Source organism: Jaculus jaculus, chromosome 1, assembly GCF_020740685.1.
Source record: "Jaculus jaculus isolate mJacJac1 chromosome 1, mJacJac1.mat.Y.cur, whole genome shotgun sequence".
Classification (NCBI taxonomy): domain Eukaryota; kingdom Metazoa; phylum Chordata; class Mammalia; order Rodentia; family Dipodidae; genus Jaculus; species Jaculus jaculus.
The window spans coordinates 142,079,032-142,099,054 of record NC_059102.1 but is presented as its reverse complement, the minus strand read 5'-3'; the positions used below and the strand labels follow the sequence as shown (position 1 = coordinate 142,099,054).

Genomic DNA, 20,023 nt, shown 5'->3' with positions numbered 1-20,023 from the left:
TCTACTTTTCATCACACAATAGTGCTCATGGTACCATAGACCTTGTCCCTCCCTTCCTTCCTCCCTCCTTTCTTCCCTCCCTCCCTCCCTCCAGCTGTCACACTTTTTGGCACCAACATTTGAAGTGCGTGGGAAGTGGGATTAAATTCTTTCTTTGTGTGTGTGTGTGTGTGTGTGTGTGTGTGTGTTTGTATATGTGCGGGCAAATGAGCATGCGCATGTGTATACATGCCATGGAGGCCAAATGACAACTTTGGGTATAATCCTCAGGAATCTGTCCACGTCTTTTGGAGACAGAGTCTCTCATTGACCTGGCACTCATCAATTAGGTAGATTAGATAAGGTGAGTGCTGTCATACTTGGAATTTTTACATGGGTACTGAGGTTTGAACCCTGTCCCTCATGCTTGCAAGGCAAGCCCTTTACTGACTGAATTATTTCCTTAGCCCAAAAGTGGGATTTTGAATGTGGCCATAGAGTTAAGAGTAAGACCCAGAGAAAAGGGTGGAAAAGGCATTCCAGGCCAGGCACACATAAACAAAGGCAAGGAGGCGGGGGTAGGTGTGGTCTGTTCAGATTGCCACGGGCAGCCTGGTTAGGGTGTGCTGAAGTTTCATGGGGGAAAATCTAAACAAGCTTATCTTGTGGGTAGTGGGGGTCACAAGAGGACAGATGTGGTCATCAGTAATGAAACAGTAGGTGGTATGAACAGGGAAGGGATATGGACTGGTGAGGGTGAGGATTGGCTGCTAAGGAGGTGAGGTGGGGACAACTGCCTGTGAAGAAGGCCTGCTGTGACAGCAGCAGTGGGGCTGGCTGAGTGGCGGCGTCTGGAGAATCTGGGAGACCCGCTCGCCAGTACCATTTTTCAGGCAATCACGGAACTGAATGGGACTGAAAAGAGGCTTGTATGACTAAAAACCACCCCAAATCTCTAGCTTAAACCTGGAAAATGTTTCAGAGTTGAGTGTGTGTGTGAGTGTGTGTGTATTGCTGGAGATTAAACCTAGGACCTTGTGCATGCTATGCAGGCATTATACTTTTTTTTAAAGGAAATGTGTTACAAGTTTATTAGACATTATGTTAACTCCTAGTCTATAAAGGAGTTGTATTGTTCCTGGTGATTTCTGTGAATGCCTTTAGGTAGGCCCACACACAAGTATAAGAATTATCATCATCACAAAGGTATTCTATTTTTAAGTTACATCCCTAAATTCCAAGTGCTTTCTAGTACCCTAAAAGGTATTAGGAGGGCCCTATTCAGCCTTCAGAATGAAAAGGTTTCTTTTATTGTGATCAGTATCTATTTTCATCACACCAAGGTGCTCATGGTACTATAGGCCTTGTCCATCCATCCCTTCATCCCTCCACTCATTCACCTACCCACATCCATCCATTCATCCATCCATCCATCCGTCACACTTTCTGGCACCAACATTTGAAGTTCTGAGGGCTTCTAGGTTCTCTAGAAGGTTAGTGGTACAAATGTGGGGCCATTACAGTGACAAAGGGTGAAATATAGGAAAGTGAGACTACGCAAGGGAGCACTGGGTGTCAGGGCCCTGTCTTCAAAGAGACAGGGATCTTCCAGGAAAGCCCTGAAGGAAAACTAAAGTAGTGACGGAGGAGAAGTAGACAGACACCCAGCAAGCTCCTGGGTAGAGGCAGGGGCTGGAGCGGTGCCCCTTGGGAGGACACAGCAAGCCGGCAGAGCTGCTGGAGGAGCCAGCGAGACGGGTCTCGTTACTTTGGGAGAGAAAGTGAAGCTGGGGAAAGTGAGTCAGCCCCTGGTGAGGCAGCACCATCAGGGCACTGTCTCTACTTGTTGCCTATTTTGGGAAAGTGAGATTCTTTTATTAAATCAAATATAGCCAGGCTCATGGTTACAGCCTCAGCCCAAAGCTCAAGAGGGACAGGGCAGGCTCAGACAAGGATCTCCTGCAGAGAAAATGTCCCCTCCCCGATGAAGCTGTCAGCACTGTGCTGGTGGGCTCAGCATCCCAGTTTTCTTGGGGGAACATTCCTTTGTTGATATTCCGAAGGAGGAGGCCTCTGAGCTAGAGGAGACAGACAGTGACTGCAAGAAATCTGGGCTCTTCTGAAAAGCTCCCAAATCAAATTGTGTTTCTCTGAAGGACAGACATTCAACTTATCAACATAAAAGACCATAATGGAAGGAAGGAAGCAAGCGTTTATTTACTCAACTATTTGCTGTCAGACACTCTCCATACATTATCTCATTTAATCCTCATTTGACCTTGAGGAGGAGAAATTATTGTTTTCTTCAGAGAAGGGGAAGCTGAAGCCTATGAAGACCAGACTTAAGGTTATATAACTACATATAAGCATATAACCATAAATATAAATAAATACATATATATAATTTTTTTCGAGGTAGGGTCTCACTCTAGTTTAGGCTGACCTGGAATTTACTATGTAGTCTCAGGCTGGCCTTGAACTCACAGCATCCTCTTACCTCTGCCTCCCAAGTGCTGGGATTAAAGGCATGCACCACCACACCCAGCTGCTTGTATTCATTAAGCACTTACTACTTGTAGATGCTTAGCACATGCCATGCATTATATAATTTAGTCCTATGAAGTGGATATTACTGTTGCTCTTTTGCAGGAGAGGAAGTAGGGACAGAAAGGTCATGCCACTTGCCCAAGGTAACATAGCTGGATTCAGGGAAAACCAGTGGCAAATCCAGGCAGTCTGACGCTTGCCCTCCTCCTATGACGAGTGACCTCAAAGCCATGCATAGCCCTCATCAGCGCTTGCTCTTCAGGCCTGTGGCTATTTCTCTGAACATGAGCAGTGTAGCTTTATATAAGTCACCCAGCCAAATGTGTAGTGGGCACACTTTGAAACCAGTAGGCAGCAAGAGGGAATCATCTGGCCTGCAAATCCTCAGAGCCTCCAGTGATGGCTGTAGATTCCTACTGGAGTCAAGATGTTGGTCAAAGAAGCCCTGGCAGCAGGTGTGTGATGAGTCTAGCACATGCTGGTGGTCCCGGCGCAGCTGAGGAGAGCAGGGCCTTACTCTCATTGGCTGTGAGATGGTGGGCCAGACCTTTCCCAGTTTTGGGTCTCGGTTTCCTTGCCTATGAAATGCAGTAGTTGGGGCTGGAGAGATGGCTTAGTAGTTAAGGAACTTGCCTTGTGAAGCCTAAGAACCCAGGTTTGATTCTCCAGGTCCCATGTTAGCCAGATGCACATGATGCCGCATGTGTCTGGAGTTCATTTGCCATGGCTAGAGGCCCTGGCATGCCCATTCTCACTCTATTGCCTCTCTGTCTCTAATAAATTAATAAAATAAATCTTTAAAAAGGTTTTAAATGCAGTGGTTGATAATGTTTGCTTCTTACACCACATGTTTATGAATTTAAAAAGAAATTATAGACATTTTCATGCAATGGCTGGCTAAACTTAAAAAACTATTTTCAAACATATGCAAAGACAGAAGACATCAGTCCTCATAGACTCAGCCCCATTTCACCTGTTAGCAATGCATGACCAATCTTTTTCACTAGGCCTCACCCGCTTGCCTCTTCTCCAGTGGATTATTTTAAAACAAATCCATGACATCAGCACATCTCATCCACTATATCTATAAAGGTGGCTTCTAGAGAAACACAGCCATGGGGGCATCATCACACTTAGATAATAGAACTAAGTTGTTTGACGGTCCTGTCTGATGCTGCGCTGGAGGCCAAGTTGAAGCTTCTGCTACCATGTACACACTTCCATAGCTCATGGCCAGGGAACAGTCTTGGAGACTTGTAACCACTTCTCTGAAGGACATTCAACTTACCAGAGAGAAACCGTTATGGAGGAAAGAAAGAAGCCAGCTTAAGAAATACATAGATATAATAACTGAAGAAAACAATCTTTTAAATTTTTAAAAAAAGTTTATTTATTTATTTATTTGAGAGAGAGAGAGAGAGAGAGAGAGAGAGAGAGAGAGAGAGAGAGAAAGAATAGGTGCACCAGGGTCTCCAGCCACTGAAAATGAACTCTAGAAGCATGCGCCCCTTTGTGCACCTGGCTTATGTGGGTCTTGGAGAACTGAACCGGGATCCTTTGGCTTTGCAGACAAACACCTTAGCCGCTAAGCCATCTCTCCAGCCTGATCTTTTGAAAATTCATTTAAAAAAATATTTATTTATTAGAGAGAGAGAGAAGGAGGGAGGGAGGGAGGGAGAAATGGGAACACCAAGGCTTCAAGCTATTGCAAATGAACTCCAGATGGCATGCGCCACTTGTGCATGGGGCTGACATGGGCACTGGGGTATTGAACCTGGGTCCTTTGGCTTTGCAGCCAAGTACCTTAACTACTAAGCTATTTCTCTAGCCTGAAAACACTATTTTATGGTAACAATAACTACATTTATGGAGGGTCTGCTTGTTGTGTGTCATTTGAGCACTGTAGGGGACACCTTCTCCTTCAACCCCTTTCATAAACAAAATCTTGGTTTTAAGTTCAGTGGTCTACTGCCAGAAAGCTTATAACTAGCGATAGGTACATAGCCTAAGGAAAACAAAACTTGACATAGCCTAAGGAAAACAAAACTTGAATGGAAAAATATATACTCAATATAAGCCATCAAGTTAGAAATACACTAAGATTAAATTACATAACCCTGTAATACAAAGTAGCTTCAGGTCCCTGAAAGAAAGAATTAAAGTGCCTTCCCTAAAAAGTTCTGCGTTCTCTTCTGGTAAACTGAGTGCTGCTCCCCTGGGTGCCCTGTAAAGTTACCTCTGAGCCTTTGCACTGCTTGTTTCCTCTGCCTGAAATGCTCTTCCTCACATTCTCTTGGGCCCAGCTCATTAGGCCTCCTGCAAGCCTCTCTGCCCTAACCTGCCTCTTGCCTCCTGTACCTTCACAATTTGTTGCCTGTGCCCATTCATCTGTCAATCTCACCCCGTCTTTTGCCAGGCTCTGTATTGCCATCTTGAGCCGCTATTTAAATTCCTGCCTATTTGTCTTGTTTCCTTAACATTGCGGCTCCTTGCCCAGTGCTTGCCAACTGTGGGCATGATGGATTCCCTCATTTGTCATTGTGTTGAGTGCACAGGCCCAGTGCTCAGGCCTTGGCCATCCACAGTGACCAAGGCATAGTTCCAGAGAGCCTTCACCTAGGGAAACTGCAGGCCTCTCCCGCATGAGCTCTGGTGCCCAGGTTGGTAAGCCGGCTGGTACACTGCCATATGCTTAGGCTGATGTAAAAGCAGCTCTTCCTCCAAAGGGTTCTCAAAAGTAGCCTTCAGAAGTAGCTAATTGAAGTACATTCAGAGAGAGGTTCCTGCTTGCGGACATTAATTGTGACAATTTACTCTGCCTGAATGATCATGAAATCACTGGAGGCCCCTTAGCAGGAAGCGAAGCTCAAGGGAGGTTATTAACCATTTAGCATTCTCTAAGCACAAGGGAATAAAAATTCCGCTTACTGCAGAGTAGAGAGAGGCAGCATTTATTACAGCTACAGATGTGGAAGTCTGCGGCCATGGCCAGCGCGAGAACTGAGTGTCCAGCACCTAGGTACCAGCCGGGGTTCTCCCAAATGTGCTGCCAGGCAAAAGGACAGACGAGTGTCTGCTGCTTGTGACAAGCACTGCAACTAACTGCCTCTTGCTAGTGTGACCTTGGCCCCTTCCCAAGGGGGAGGGGGATGTTTGTTTTTGGCTGGGCTGAGGAGGTGAATGCAGAAGGGCTGCTTGATTGGCGTGACTGCATTGTTGGGGACAGGGCAAGAAGAGGGGTGCTGATGAGCTACAGCTGGAGGAGGGATGCAGTGGTGAGAAACAGGCGAGAGAAGGCCCCACCCAGTCCTGCGGCTGTAGCCTAGTGCTGAGGACCAGTCCCCAGCCTCCTGCGTCCCTGCCCCTCACTGGGCTTGGCCGCTGGGGAGAAGGCCATTTTGTTTTGCTCACAACTGTCAGGTGGCAAGCTGCCACCCTTTCCAGACAATCCAAACAATACTTATTTATAGAGGTTTCCAGACCTCTGCTCCCTGGCTGGGGCAGGCATGGGTAGGTGCCCCATAAGATCCCTGGAGAGCTTTCTCCAGGATCCCATGCCCATACCTTGCTTTAGACCAATTGGATTTGGATCTAGGCATGTATTCTAGACAGACATTTTTTTAATTTAAAACATATTTTATTTATTTATTTGAGAGAGAAGGAGAGAGAGGGAGAGAGAGGGAGGGAGGGAGAGTATGGGCGTGCCAAGGCCTCTAGCCATTGCATGTGAATTCCATATCCATGTGCCACCTTGTGCATCTGGCTTTACATGGGTACTGGGTAAGTGAACCCCGGTACTTGGGCTTTACAGGCAAGTGTGTTAACTGTTGAGCCATCTTTCCAGCCATCTTGAAATATTTTTTTTTTTTTATTTTTGTTTTTTGAAGTAGGATTTTGCTCTCTAGCCCCAGGCTGACCTGGACTTTACTATGTAGTCTCAGGGTGGCCTCGAACTCACTGTGATCCACCTATCTCTGTCAGGCAGACTTTTCTGGTAGCCCTGTGGTGCACTGCTGGTCAGAACAGCTGTCCTGAGAGACAGCCCCTGCTGGGATTTCACTACCTCATCACAGTCCATTCCATCTTTGGCTTTGATATTGTGACTCCCAAGACAGGCCAGATCCCTCATATATGTGGACTGTTCAGATTGTGGATTCAGCCACCAGGGTTATATTCCATTTGAAATATCCGTGATGTTTCTGGATAGTCATTAAACCAGTCTATGATGTGATCTGGCTTGGGAGATGCAGTTTGAGAGAAGAAAACACAGAGAAAAAAAATTTAAAAGTGCTGGGGAGAGAGCTCAGTTGGTAAAGTGCTTGTCTTGCAAGTACGAGTCAATGGATCTGATCCTCAGAACCTGCATGAAAGTGCCTGGCTTGGTGGCATATGCTTGTGAGCCCAGCTCAGGGGAAGCAGAGACAGGGGGATCCCTGGAAGAGTTGGTTAGTCATTCCAGCCTAATTGGTGGACTGCAGGCCAATGAAGGACTCTGTCTCAGAAAAGATGAATAGTGTTCCTTAGGAATGACACCTGAGGTGAGAGAGAGAGAGACAGAGAGAATACACAACCCACAAAAGACTCTAGTACCAGCATGAGCAGGGCATGACACAATAGAAGTACTTAAAAATACATAATTCTGTTTTTTCCCCTGATTACAAAAGTAGTGCTCGTTCCTTGTGAAAATTTGAAAACAGTGACAACTCAGAGAAGAAAACAAAAATCTCTAACAATCTCTTATACCAGGCATAGACATTGTTAATATTTTTGAGGGCCTCTTTCTCATTAAACCATAGCTTTGTAAATGTTCTTTTCCCTGACAATGGCAAGGTTTTTCATTTCGTTAACATCAGTTGATTCCATCATTATTAAAATCTGTTAATCAGGGCTGGAGAGATGGTTTAGTGATTAAGGTGCTTGCCTGTGAAGCCTAAGGACCCATGTTCAACTCTTCAGGTCCCATGTCAGCCAGGTGCACAAGGTGCAGCTGGAGTTCGATTGCAGTGTCCGGAGACCCTGGAGCACACATTCTATCTCTTTCGCTCTCATAACAACAACACCACCACCAACAAAAGCTGTTAACCAGTTCCTGGCAGTTGGACATTCTTCAGGAACTTTGAATTTCTGTTACCCAAAAAGGCTCAACTTGAACTCTGCCCCTCTCCTAGCCTGACATTATAGGAGGCCTGACCCTGGCTCACACCTGACTGTCCTACTAACAGCCAGGTCAGATGGGTCACTGTGACTTTTGTGTGTTGGATGTGTTTGGAACTTGGTCAGTAGCCATCTGAGAACTGGTAAATCCCACTAGGACCTGAGGCAAAGCTGCATGAGCTAGGCTCCTATACTTTTCCTTTGGCTAAGTGTCCCCAGCAGATGTAGGGGCTAAGTCCCTAAGAGGGACAGCTGTCTCCACTTGCCTAGGACTCAAACAGCAAAGACACTCCAGGTAGTCTTGAGCTTCCAGGGCAGTGGGGCGAGTATTGTGCATCAGATGCTCAGGTCCCCCACCCCTCCATGACCTGACTACTTGTGACCTTAGGAAGGGAACCAACCCAGCTTGGTGTTTTCCATTGCAAATTAGAGGTGACTCCTCTGTGCTCGGCTTCCAGAGTGGGAAGGACAAAGGAGCCAGTGCAGAGGAAGTGCTCTCTGTAAACCTTGGGTAGAGAAACAGCATCCCACAGCCCTACAGGACAGGCCAGCAGCGCCCACTCTCTGTTCTTCTCGCAGGCAACGGGCACTCATTGGCTGCATGAGCTTTGGGGTGAAGTCCCTCCTGACTCCGGACAAGGTAGGTTCCCAGGAAACTTCTAGGGTGTCAGCCAACCTAGGCCTGAGCTGGTACAGGCAGGATTCCCCTGGAAATGCTGGAGCAGAGCTTCCATCCGTGACATGGTGCCCTCCCTGACCTCCCACTACCTAAGGCAGGTGCGGTGGCCTCAAATGGAGGTCACTGGCCTGGCTGAGGGCTTGGACCTGCTTCCAGAGAGCAGTTTGATGGCCCATGGTCTCTTCAGGTGCTGAGTCTGGTATCTGTCATAAAGGACACTGGCAGGTCCCTCAGGGGTGTTTGGGACCTGAGGCCAGACACCTCTGGTGGCCCACTCAGAGGTTCTTGATGCATCTCTGGGTCTGATTCTCTGGGGTCCAACAGGTGTGTGGGGAAGAGGCAGTGCTGTCATCTGTGGGGCTCCCTTAGGCTGGGTGAAGGTGTGGAGTCAGGACACCCTTTAGCCCTGAGCTGCCTCCACTTACCACCGTACCTCAAACTGTTTTTTTTTTTTTTCCCAAGGTAGGGTCTTGCTCAAGTCCAGGTATTCTCATGGTGGCCTTGAACTCATGGCGATCCTCCTATCTCTGCCTCCTGAGTGCTGGGATTAAAGGTGTGTGCCACCATGCCTGGCTACCATTACTTTTTAAAAATATTTTGTTTTTATTTATGAGAGAGAGAGGGAGGAAGAGAGGGGGCATACCAAGCCTCTAGCTTCTTACAAACGAGCTCCAGATGCATGTGCTACCATGTGTATCTGGCTTATGCGGGTTCTGGGGCATCAAACCTAGGTCCTTAGGCTTTATAGGACTTTAACTGCTGAATAAGCTCTCAAGCCCTTAACTGTTAGTTTTTTTTAAAAATTATTTATTTATTTATTTATTTGAGAGTGACAGACACAGAGAGAAAGACAGATAGAGGGAGAGAGAGAGAGAGAATGGGCACGCCAGGGCTTCCAGCCTCTGCAAACGAACTCTAGACACGTTCGCCCCCTTGTGCATCTGGCTAACGTGGGACCTGGGGAACCGAGCCTCAAACCGGGGTCCTTAGGCTTCACAGGCAAGCGCTTTAACCGCTAAGCCATCTCTCCAGCCCAGTTTTTTTTTTTTTTTTTTTTTTTTTTTGAGGTAGTGTCTCACTCTAGTCCAGGCTGATCTGGAATTCACTATGTAGTCTCAGGGTAGCCTTGAACTCACAACAGTCCTTCTACCTCTGTCTCCCTAGTGCTGTGATGAAAGGTGTGCACCAGCACGCCCAGCTCAGCTGTTACTTTTTAAGGCGTTGGTGGTTGCCTGACCTGTACCCTCCTTGGTCTCAATGTGCCATTACTTCTCTTGTGACAGGAGATCAGTGGTTGGTATTATTTGCTGGGGGAAGACCTGGGCCGCACCAAGCACCTGAAGGTGGCCAGGCGGCGGCTGCGTCCCCTGAAAGGTGTGTGCATGCTCCGTCAGCTCCTCTCCTTTCTCTTCCCACATGAGAGCACCGGTCCCTGCCTCCTCAGGTATGAGGAGTCTCTACATTTGCTGGAATGCAGGTTACAAGATGCTTCTGCCCAAGCCACTGTTAACCACAGATGAACTAACCTTGGAGCAAAGTGTCACCTGGTCCCACACAGATCAATTCCTTTGCCCTGCTCATAGAAATTTCGGGGCTTCCTGAAGGGCCTCTGCTCAGGCTGCATGGCTGAAGGAGCCTCTCTGGGCTTGGAGGTTCAGGACTTGGATTTCCTACTCCTCTCAGTCCTGTCCTTCTCCATGAAGCCTTGGCTCCTGAGCCCCTTCCTTTTCAAACCTTGGCCTCCCAATATCCTGAAGCCCAGGATTGGCCCCAAGAGATTCACCCCTTATTGGTCCGTGGATGGGCCCTTGTGCCAGCAGAAGCTTTCTGACTATGTTCTGTCACCTTTCAGATCCACTGCTGAGAAGACCAGGAGGCGCAGACCCTGACAGCAGGGAGAAAGTCCAGGTGGGTGGGGAAAGCCTGGGTGGTACCTCAGCAGGGCTCCAGGCACCCTCCTCTGCTCCTTGTCAGTCTCTTGGCCCAGGAACCCCCCCCCAAAAAAGGGTGGCATTGGATTGTGAAACTCAGCAAATCATGTGCTGTGAAGGAAAGGATCTTGACTTTCCTAAGGTGGATCAGAGGAAATGGATGTTTTCTTGGGTTATTCATGATTGTGGCAGGGGTGGGAGAATCAGGAAATGAAGGCAACTGGATCTTACTGGATTTGGTTTCTAGAAGCCGAATCCTCCCTTTTCTTTTCTTTTTGGTTTTTTGAGGTAGGGTCTCACTCTAGCCCAGGCTGACCTGGAATTCACTAAGGAGTCTCAGGGTGGCCTCGAACTCACGGCAATCCTCCTACCTCTGCCTCCTGAGTGCTGGGATTAAAGAGTGCACCACCACGCCTGGCCAAATCCTCCCTTTTCCACAGGTCCTCTGCGATCCCTCTCAGCCCAAGTCACTATCTCAGATTAAGCCTGCTGAGGTTAGGGAACAGCTGTGACTGTGGACCTGAAGGCAGTGGGTTCTCACTCCACGAGGGCTTATTTTACCTGCTGTTGTAACCAAGTATCTGACAAGAAGCAACTAGGGAAGAAAGGGCTTACTTCACCTTACCCTCCGAGGCTGCAGTCTGGCCTGGAGGAGACAGTGCGCTGGCAGGAGCTTATTAAGGCAGCTGGTCATGTTCGGTCCACAGTAAGGAAGCAGAGAGTGACGGGTGATGGTGCTTAGCTTGCTCTCTCCTTTTTTTTTTTTTTTTTCTTTTTGAGGTAGGGTCTTGCTCTAGCCAAGCTGATCTGGAATTCACTATGTAGTCTCAGGATGGCCCTGACTTTAGTGATCCTCCTACCCTTGCCTCCTGACTGCTGGGATTAAAGGTGTGTGCCACCATGCCCAGTTGCTCTCTGCCTTTTATTCAGCCCAGAACCCCAGCCTTTGGAATGGTGCTCCCTCCAGTCACGATGAGTCCTCTCACCTCAATTAATATGACCTAGAAAATCCCTCACAGACATTTCCAGAGGTTTGTTTGCGTGATGATTCTAAATTCAGTCAAATTGACAACCAGAGATTAGCCATCACAATTTGATTTGGTGGAATTCTCCAAAGTTCATTGGATCTCTTTGCAGACAGAACCCACCAGGCGACACATGGTTTCTTTTACTACCGAGAGAAGGAAAATCAAATTTCCAGTGATGAATTATTCCTTCAAGTGCTTTTGTGATCTAACCCTCACCACCGCCTCTAAGGTGGTCGTCAGCCACCCGGCTTACAGATGAGGTGTAAAGCAACAGCAAGCAAGAGGTGGAGGGTGGCTCTGAGGAAAGTGTAGCCTTGTCCTCTAGTGCACAGTGTGACTATGCCGTGCTGTCTCCTGTATGTGGAAGATATGATTTTGACATGTTCCCTAATGCCTGGCCTACAGATGTACCACAATTTAGTGAGCTTCTTTATCTCATTGATTCAGTTCATCCACTCTTTCCTGCATCATGAGGTGTTCACATCTGTAAGGGCCAGGCTTGGTGCCAGTGCTGGGATAGAGCCGTGAGCATATCCGAGGTCTGGCTCCTGTGGAGGGCACTGCCAGCACGCTGCTGTCCACGTGGTGGCCGCTTGATGTCTGTGGCTATTGAGCACTTGACTGTGGCTGGTAGGACTGAGAAACTGAAGTCAAGTTTTTCTTAAACTTTTAAACATTCTTGTTTATTTATTTGAGTGTGCACATGGCTATGCCAGCATTTCTTGTTGTAAACTAACACCAGATACTTTATGTTGGGCTTTATATGGGTGCTGGGGACTCAAACTTGGGCCAGTAGGCTTTGCAAGCAAGTGCCTTTAACCACTAAGCCATCTTCCAGCCCCATGAAGTCAACTTTTATTTTAGTTTGAACAATTTTAGTTTGCCTTGCACATACATCCAGCCTCCCATCACATTGGACAGCACAGTGTTAGAGTAACTTGATAGATCTGTTTTTCATGGCGTAATTGGGAGTTTAAAAACTTTCTGCTGCTTCAGAGTGCAGCTGCCAATGCTTTTCTCCCCCGTTCTCTCTACTTGCTAAGCACAGCAGGGATGGGGTTCAGGGACCCTCACAGATGATTTGTGGAAACAGGGACATCAACACTGCAGGTCTCTTGTTGGCTCGAGAAACTGATGCTTTGTGCTAGATTCTGAACATAGTCTCAAGTCCCTGGGGACATTGTTCTGAGGTGCATTCGATTTTTGGGGCTGTACTCTTGGAGACATGTATATGGCTCAGTAGAGTGTAATTGTCAGAGGCTTGGGGAGGGCTGGAGAGATGGCTTAGCGATTAAGCGCTCGCCTGTGAAGCCTATGGACCCCGGTTTGAGGCTCAGTTCCCCAGGTCCCACGTTAGCCAGATGCACAAGGGGGCGCACGTGTCTGGAGTTCGTTTGCAGAGGCTGGAAGCCCTGGCGCGCCCATTCTCTCTCTCTCCCTCTATCTGTCTTTCTCTCTGTGTCTGTCGCTCTCAAATAAATAAATAATGAACAAAAAATATTTAAAAAAAAAGAGGCTTGGGGAAAGTCACTAGAGGTCACCTGTTTAAATCCTCTATCATGCTGGTGGGGAAATAAAGATGTGGGTCATCAGCCCATGATCATAGCAACCAAACCCAAGCTCTGTTATAAGGATGGCAGTGGGCTTTCTTGGGGGGGGGGGGCTTCTTCTAGATGCACAGAGTGGGCTGGGCTCCTGCTGTGCTACTCAATAGGACCAGGTTCTAGGACTACAAGGCAGGAACTTTGGGCCTGTGTTCTGCCCTGGCATATGACCTTAACCTCTCTCGGCCTCAGTTTTCTCATGGCTGAGATGAGGACACTGGATGGCCCCATGATTTGTAATGAGCGCTCACATTTGACTGTGCGATCCATGGATCAGTCCCTTTATGAAGCCCACTTTTGTGGGTGAAGAAATTGACTTTTAAGTAACTGCTGAGTGGCAGGTAGGCCTTAGCCTCCAGGTATTTTGTGTGCCCTGACTTGAAATGGGTCATCTGCAGGTATAACACTCATAGCATCCCAGATTATATGACTGAGTTAGTCTCCTGGATTTGCTACTGGAGACCCCGAGACTTGCACGCGAGGTGCGCTATTGCAGAGCAGGGCGCGTTTTCTGCCTGGGTTTCCCTCCAGCAGGCAGTGCGGGGTGTTTGTGAGAACACTGGACTCACAGAGTGGCCCATGGCGGAGAATGCAGCCAGAACAAAGGCGCCCTCTCCCCGCTGGGCCTGAGGAATACTAACTAGTTGACAGGAATTTTAATATAAAACTCTCCCTCTTCCTTGTCATTCTGAGGTTTCAGGAAGCCTTCGAGCTTATCTGCAGAGGCACACAGCACAGACAGGGCTTGGGGAGGTGAGAGGTGATTTCCTGCCATTCTTCTGTGGGGCGGGCTTCCCAGGGCGGTCATGCCAGGCTGACGGGCGCAGTGCGGGCTCCCGCTCTGGGGGAAGAGCTGGGTTTTCATGGGGCAGCAGCCGAGGCAGGACTTGCAGCCATGAACCGCTTCAATGGGCTCTGCAAGGTGTGCTCAGAGCGCCGCTACCGACAGGTGGGTGCTTGACCCCTTGTGGGGTTCCTGTGGGATGTCTGGAGTCAGGGGTGGGGGTTCACCCATATACGATGTCTCTCCCGACAAGGCCTTCCACGCCTCCTTGCAGGCACATTTTGAAGTAGGGGAAAACTAGAGGCTGGGGCTGGACCCAAGGTCCAATCTGCTCCCTGGTGCTCTGTATCAGAGGCTGCTCTGCGTGTTGTCCTGGTGGTTAGCGTCCTTGGAAAGGTGATCTAGCTGAATTTTGGCTTTTATAATCTGGGGAGGGAGTGATGGTTACAAAAGGTGTCTTAGCCTCGAGATTTCCAATGGCCTGGGAGCTGAGCAGCTGGGTGTTTAGAAGGGCTTGTATTTTTGTTGACTTTTCCTGGGACCTGCACATTTTGATGGGCAGTGTCCATTGTGTGTGTGAGATAGGATTTTTCTGTGTATACATATATGTGTGTGGCTTTCCTCCTACTGCCACACAGCCTTGAGGTAGATGGCTCAGGTTTTCTGTAGCTTTGAAGTCCAGCTTTGCTGAAGGGTCTGCCTCTTAGCACCTAGGCTTAGCGAGGAAATAATTGTCCTATTTGCCCTACATCTATTCTGGAACTAGGCTGAGGCTTTTCTTTCTTATAAGGAAGCAATGGTTTCACTGAGGGTGAAGGTAAGAGATTTGGGAGGTTGTCCAAGCAGGACAGAGCACACAGGTTGTTCGGACTGTAAAAATATAGTGAACTCCCTTTGTTTTATTCTACTGAAATCTGGGTTCTGACTCCTCTGGCAATGTGTAGGTCCCAGAGAGATACCTAGAGGGGCCCTTTGCATACACACCTGCCACTAGGGGACCCACATGTTCCCCTTCCAGCTCTACCGAGCTCTCAGAGTCCTACCCTGCTGGTCCCTCTGTTCCCTGCTGTCCTCCAGTTGGGCTGAGCAGCTCCTGTGACATGGACAGAGTGCTAAGGCAGGGCAAGTGCAGGTGGGCGGTCATGAGATCCCAGGTCTCTTTGGGATGAGGGGCCAGAAACCTGGGGTGTGCTGGCAGTCAGAGTGGGACCAGGAGTGGGTGTGGTCTGGACCTGTGGCTCTGAATTCAGAGTTCAAGATGGCTTCTATATCAGAAGGTAGGGTAGAGTTGAAAATACCAAGATTTCTATGGAACCTACTTAAAAAAAATTTTTTTTGTTTGTTTTATTTATTTGAGAGAAAGAAGGAGGAAGAGAGAGAGAAAGGGAGAAAATGGGTGCGCCAGGGCCTCTAGCCACTGCAAATGAACTCCAGATGCATGTGTCACCTTGTGTATCTGGCTTACATGGGTCCTGGGGAATCAAATCTGGGTCCCTTGGCTTTGTAGGCTAGCACCTTAACCACTAAGCCATCTCCCCAGCCCATGAAACCTAATTCTAAGTCCAAGTTTAGCTTTGTTCCTTAAGCAACTTGCTTTACTTCTCTGAGCCTCAGTCTTTTTGTCCACAAAATAGTAGGGACATAGGGACAAGGCTGTGGGCATAAAGGGATGATATGTAGGAAGTGTCCCTGCTACCCACATTTAGGGAGTGATCAGTAAATGGTGGCGATTGAGGACAGAAGTCCAGGCATGAGAGAGCATCAGTGACCAGGTGGGGCAGTAGAAGTGAGATGCCTGTATGGCTGAGATCTGGGAGTAGTGACAGCGCCTGACCATGACAGGAAAGAGCAAGAACCATCCCCCCCCCCAAAAGATGCCTCTGTTCAGAGCTACTGAGGTCCCAGAGTCAGGGCAGAGCTATTCCCTTCTCCACCCAGGGTCAGAGAGGAGGGCAGGGGAGGTATTCACTCACTTTGAGCCTTAGTTTCCTTTTCTATAAACTGAACAGGCAAAAATCTGTCTTCCCCTTGGCGGGCAGCCGTGGTCACTGCCCTGCGCATGCTCAGCTGTCACAATACCCAAAGCACAGTTCTTTGTGGCTTTCTTTGTGGCCCACCCCTCACTCAGAACCAGAAGGTACACTTGCTTCCTCGCACTCCCTCTTCTGCGGGCCAACAGGGTTGCTGTTCTCTGGCCTGGCACTCAGGACTGTGGAGGGACTCCTGTTCCTGCCTGGACCAGAACACCAGGATGTGGGAACACACTCCTCTCCACATTCACCCAAAAGCTGTTAGCCCCAAATCCAGGGGCTTGGGACCCATTCTCCAAACCAGGTGTGGTGGGGTAGGAGGACTGGGACAATGCTAGAAAAGCTTTGAGGTCCAGCTTCTATGAGGCTCAGAGGGTGGATTGCAAGTCTCCTGAAATCCCCTGCTGACTCGGCAGCGTGGCTCCTGCTGTCTTCTGGGGCCTCAGGCTGTCCTGGCAGCTGGTGGTGGCTCCTCTCCTTTCGCTTTCCACGTTCACTCCAGGCTTTGTTTTTCTTTCTTTCTTTCCATTTTTTTTCCCTTTTCCTGTCTTAGCTACGTGCTTTCCCAGAATTCTTATGGGAACAGGGTATTTTCCTGCCCCCTCCTCCTTCCCCTTGTCTGTCAGATTTCCTGTTTTACAAACTCCCTTTGAATCCAGGCCCAGGGCTGGTGGGAAGCAGAGCCTCAGGGGCCCTTGGTCACCCTGGGCCCCTGCCCATCCCCCTTCCTCATGGCTGTCTTGGGGCACTGGCAGGTGAATGCAGGTACCCAGCTCAAAGAGAATCCATGCAAAGAAGGAGATCCAGCCCCTGAGCAGGCTGCCTTGAGCTGGCTTCTCACCCTGAGCAGGACACCTTCCCTGTGCCTTTTTGGGCTCCACTCTGAGCCTTACTTTTTCTCAGGGGCTCTAGACGCTGAGGCCCTTTTCTGACTTCATGGCCTGAATAAGATGATGGGCCCCTTGGGCTGCCCTCGCTGACAAAGCTTCAGGATAGTTGCGTGTTGATTTGAAAACAGCATCCAGATAATGTGACCCTTTGGTGGGGCTTCTGAAGGGGGAGCTGTGAACCTGCCACGCACACTGCCCGCTGGGGTGAAGTCATTGGCTCACATGGGCTCTGGGAGCCCTCACTGGGAGGCTGGGGACCCTGGCCACAACTTCCCATAAACCCCAGCACTCTTCTTCTGAACCATGACCCAAGGCTGAGTGTGTCCCAGTTTCCTCTCCCCCCCAGTGCTCTGGGAGGGCACCCACCCACTGGGCTTCCTTTCCAGGTCACTAGCCCAAGGCCAGACCTTGGTTGGGGGACATAAGACTTCATGGGAAAGGGAGGTGGGAGCAAGGCAGGCAGTAGGTTCTGGGCAAGGAGTGGGTGTTGTGCTCTAGAGCCCTGGGTAGAGGGCTGGGGCTGTGAGAACTGTGGAGGGCGAGGCCCACCTTTCCAGACCTGGTCTATTCCAGGTTCTGTCTGAGTCCTCAGCCTTCTGTGGGCCCCACAACCCAGGGTCAAGATGCCTGGTTCTGGAGAGGGACAGAGAGGGACTGGTTGGGATCCTTCTGGGCTCAGCTTCAGTGAAGAGGAAGGTGACTCTGGGTGGGGCCCGTGGGACTCCCAGCCTGGACACTGGGCGTGACTAGGCAGGGCTGTGTCCTAGATCACCATCCCGAGGGGCAAAGACGGCTTTGGCTTCACCATCTGCTGTGACTCTCCGGTCCGAGTCCAGGCTGTGGATTCTGGTAAGTGTGTGGTGCAGTATCCAGCCCTGCTCCGCGTCATGTACCTGGGCTTGGGAGACCGCTGGGAACTGGGAGGGGAGCAGAGTCTGGGTTTACAAGAAGAAAAGAAAAATATTTTTAGGTGACCATAGATGAAATTGAAGTTTATGAAGGTATGCTGTTTTTAATCAAAATGAAAACAGGTATGTATGTATGTATGTGTGTGTGTGTGTATATGTGTGTGTGTGTATGTGTGTGTGTGTGTATATGTATATATATATATATATATATATATATATATATATATATATATATAGTTTTATTTTGTGTTTTGAGGTAGGATCTCGCTCTAGCCCAGACTGACCTGGAATTCACTATATATTCTCAGGGTGGCCTCGAACTCACATGATCCATCTACCTCTGCCTCTCAAGTGCTGGGATTAAAGGCGTGCACCACTATGCCTGGCAGGCTTTTATATTTTGATTCCCAATCATTTTAAAGAGGAACAGGATGGCTATATGGGGAAATGAGACTCACTCATGAGCTCTGTTTTGTCATTCCAATATTTAGTGTATGTGCTTCCAAAGTGAGCACACAAGCTCTGTTTGGAATTGCCATTTATCCTATTGCAAGTCTGACTAACACAGGTGGATGTTCTTAGCAAGGCATGGTAGCTCACTTCTGTAATCACTAGGAGGCCGAGGCAGGACTGTCACCTGGAGTTTAAGGCCAGTCTAGTGTACACAGTGAGTTCCAGGTCAACCAGGGCTAATTAGTAAGACCCTGTCTCAAAAACACAAAACAGGGCAGCCCTTCCCACTTGTTCATAAGTAAGGATTTCTTCCTGTCACACAAAGTGCGCCTCCTGGGCAAGCACCAGGACTAAGGGGTCAGGGTGCCCCTGCTCCCTGCACAAGGATGGGTGTGGGTAGGTGCTCATTGAATGGGGCAGGAGGAATGCAGGGCAGGATTGTCAGTGGGCCAGAAGGCCCTGGGGAGGGAGAGACCTGGGTAGAAGGGCTGACAGAAGGGGAGCATAATACTAGGGTAAATGTTGGCATGGGGAAGGAGAAGGCAGAGTGCATCTCTCAGCAGCCACCTCCTCAAGCTCTCGTTTCACAGATGAAGCAACAGAGAGGAAAAGAGCAGTCCTTATCCAAGGTCACCAGCCTAGTAGAGGACTCTGGGTCCTTTGAGGGGATGTTGGGCCTCAGGGGGTCCCTGAGTGGCTTTTCTTTGTCCCTGCAGGGGGCCCAGCGGAGCGGGCAGGCCTGCAACAGCTGGATACGGTGCTGCAACTGAATGAGAGGCCCGTGGAGCACTGGAAATGTGTTGAGCTGGCACATGAGATTCGGTGACAGGGAACAGTGGGTGGTGGACAGCAGGGGCCTTGGCTGATGGAAGGTCTTCCCCACCCAGCCCTGGGCACACTGCCTTCTTCTACGCAGCTCTGTCAGTCCTTCCTTTGCCCAGCTGTGAGCAATTCACTTTACTCCTCAGGGAATCCATTTCTTGACCTGAAAATGGAAGGTTCAGGCTCAGAGCAATTTTGGATCCCACAGCAAACAGCAGGAGAAAAGCTCTCAAACAGACCCTGTGGTTCATGACACGGCTGGGGTGCGGTGGGGGGCAGGTCCCACTTTAGCTAATGACTCCTGCTACTGAAGAGCTAAGTCCTTTGTTTAAGGGTGTGTGGATAGTGCAAAGGTTTCTGCTGCACAATTTCAAAAACGCTCTGTCAAATGTTTGGTTGGGCTTTTTAAATTTGAACCCCTGGGATAAGACCCTAATGACCCATTTAGATTCGCTTCTCAAGGACTAGATGAACGTTGCATTCGGGTGGCTCACGCGCTCCTACTTGCTTGTATCTTGCCCATAGCGGGCATTGTAAGTCAAACATGGCGCTTTTTCCCACTGAACCTGGCTTTGACTTCAGGGTCTTAGCCACAACTGAGTGAGTCTTAGGGCAAGAGATCCCTCTGCAGTTTCTCCTTTAAATGGGATCTTCCAGCCCTTCCTTCTCCAACACTGGGACCCTTGCCCTTCCCTCTTCTTGCTCTCCACCTTACAGCTCCCTGAAGCCTGGCTGGCTCTGGTCTCCCCCAGTCCTAACTTCTCTGTGTGATCCCCGCAACTTGTAGGAGCTGTCCCAGTGAGATCATCTTGCTTGTGTGGCGTATGGTCCCCCAGGTCAAGCCAGGGCCAGATGGTGGGGTCTTGCGGCGGGCCTCCTGCAAGTCAACACATGACCTCCTGTCACCCCCTAACAAGAGGGAGAAGAACTGCACCCATGGGATCCAGGCCCGTCCCGAGCAGCGCCACAGTTGTCACCTGGTGTGTGACAGCTCAGATGGGCTGCTGCTTGGTGGCTGGGAACGCTACACGGAGGTGGGCAAGCACGCTGGCCAGCACACCCTGCCTGCGCTGTCCCGGGCCACTGCCCCCGCTGACCCCAACTACATCATCCTTGCCCCGCTGAACCCTGGGAGCCAGGTATGGGCTGCTGGTGTGGGTAAGGATGCCAGGGGGAAGATCTCTGTGGGAGGCTAGGATGTCGTGGGGTGTGCT

At 49.4% G+C, this 20,023-nt stretch overlaps 1 protein-coding gene across 5 annotated transcripts in view; it reads left to right on the top strand.

Annotated features, from left to right (window-relative positions):
- The window catches only part of LOC101593628 (regulator of G protein signaling 3), a 204,278-nt gene that overhangs the window by 94,327 nt on the left and 89,928 nt on the right, over positions 1-20,023 (top strand). For 2 of the 5 annotated variants that reach the window (XM_045158617.1, XM_004662725.2), the window contains exons 6-11: positions 8,260-8,320; positions 9,643-9,733; positions 10,212-10,267; positions 17,394-17,475; positions 18,704-18,809; positions 19,597-19,948. The exons of 1 other annotated variant lie outside the window; for it this stretch is intronic. In XM_045158617.1, the coding sequence (XP_045014552.1) occupies positions 8,260-8,320; positions 9,643-9,733; positions 10,212-10,267; positions 17,394-17,475; positions 18,704-18,809; positions 19,597-19,948 (748 nt within the window). Of the gene's footprint in view, positions 1-8,259; positions 8,321-9,642; positions 9,734-10,211; positions 10,268-13,721; positions 13,872-17,393; positions 17,476-18,703; positions 18,810-19,596; positions 19,949-20,023 lie in introns of those variants that run through there. 2 more of the 5 variants (XM_004662726.2, XM_004662721.2) reach the window with 2 other exon arrangements.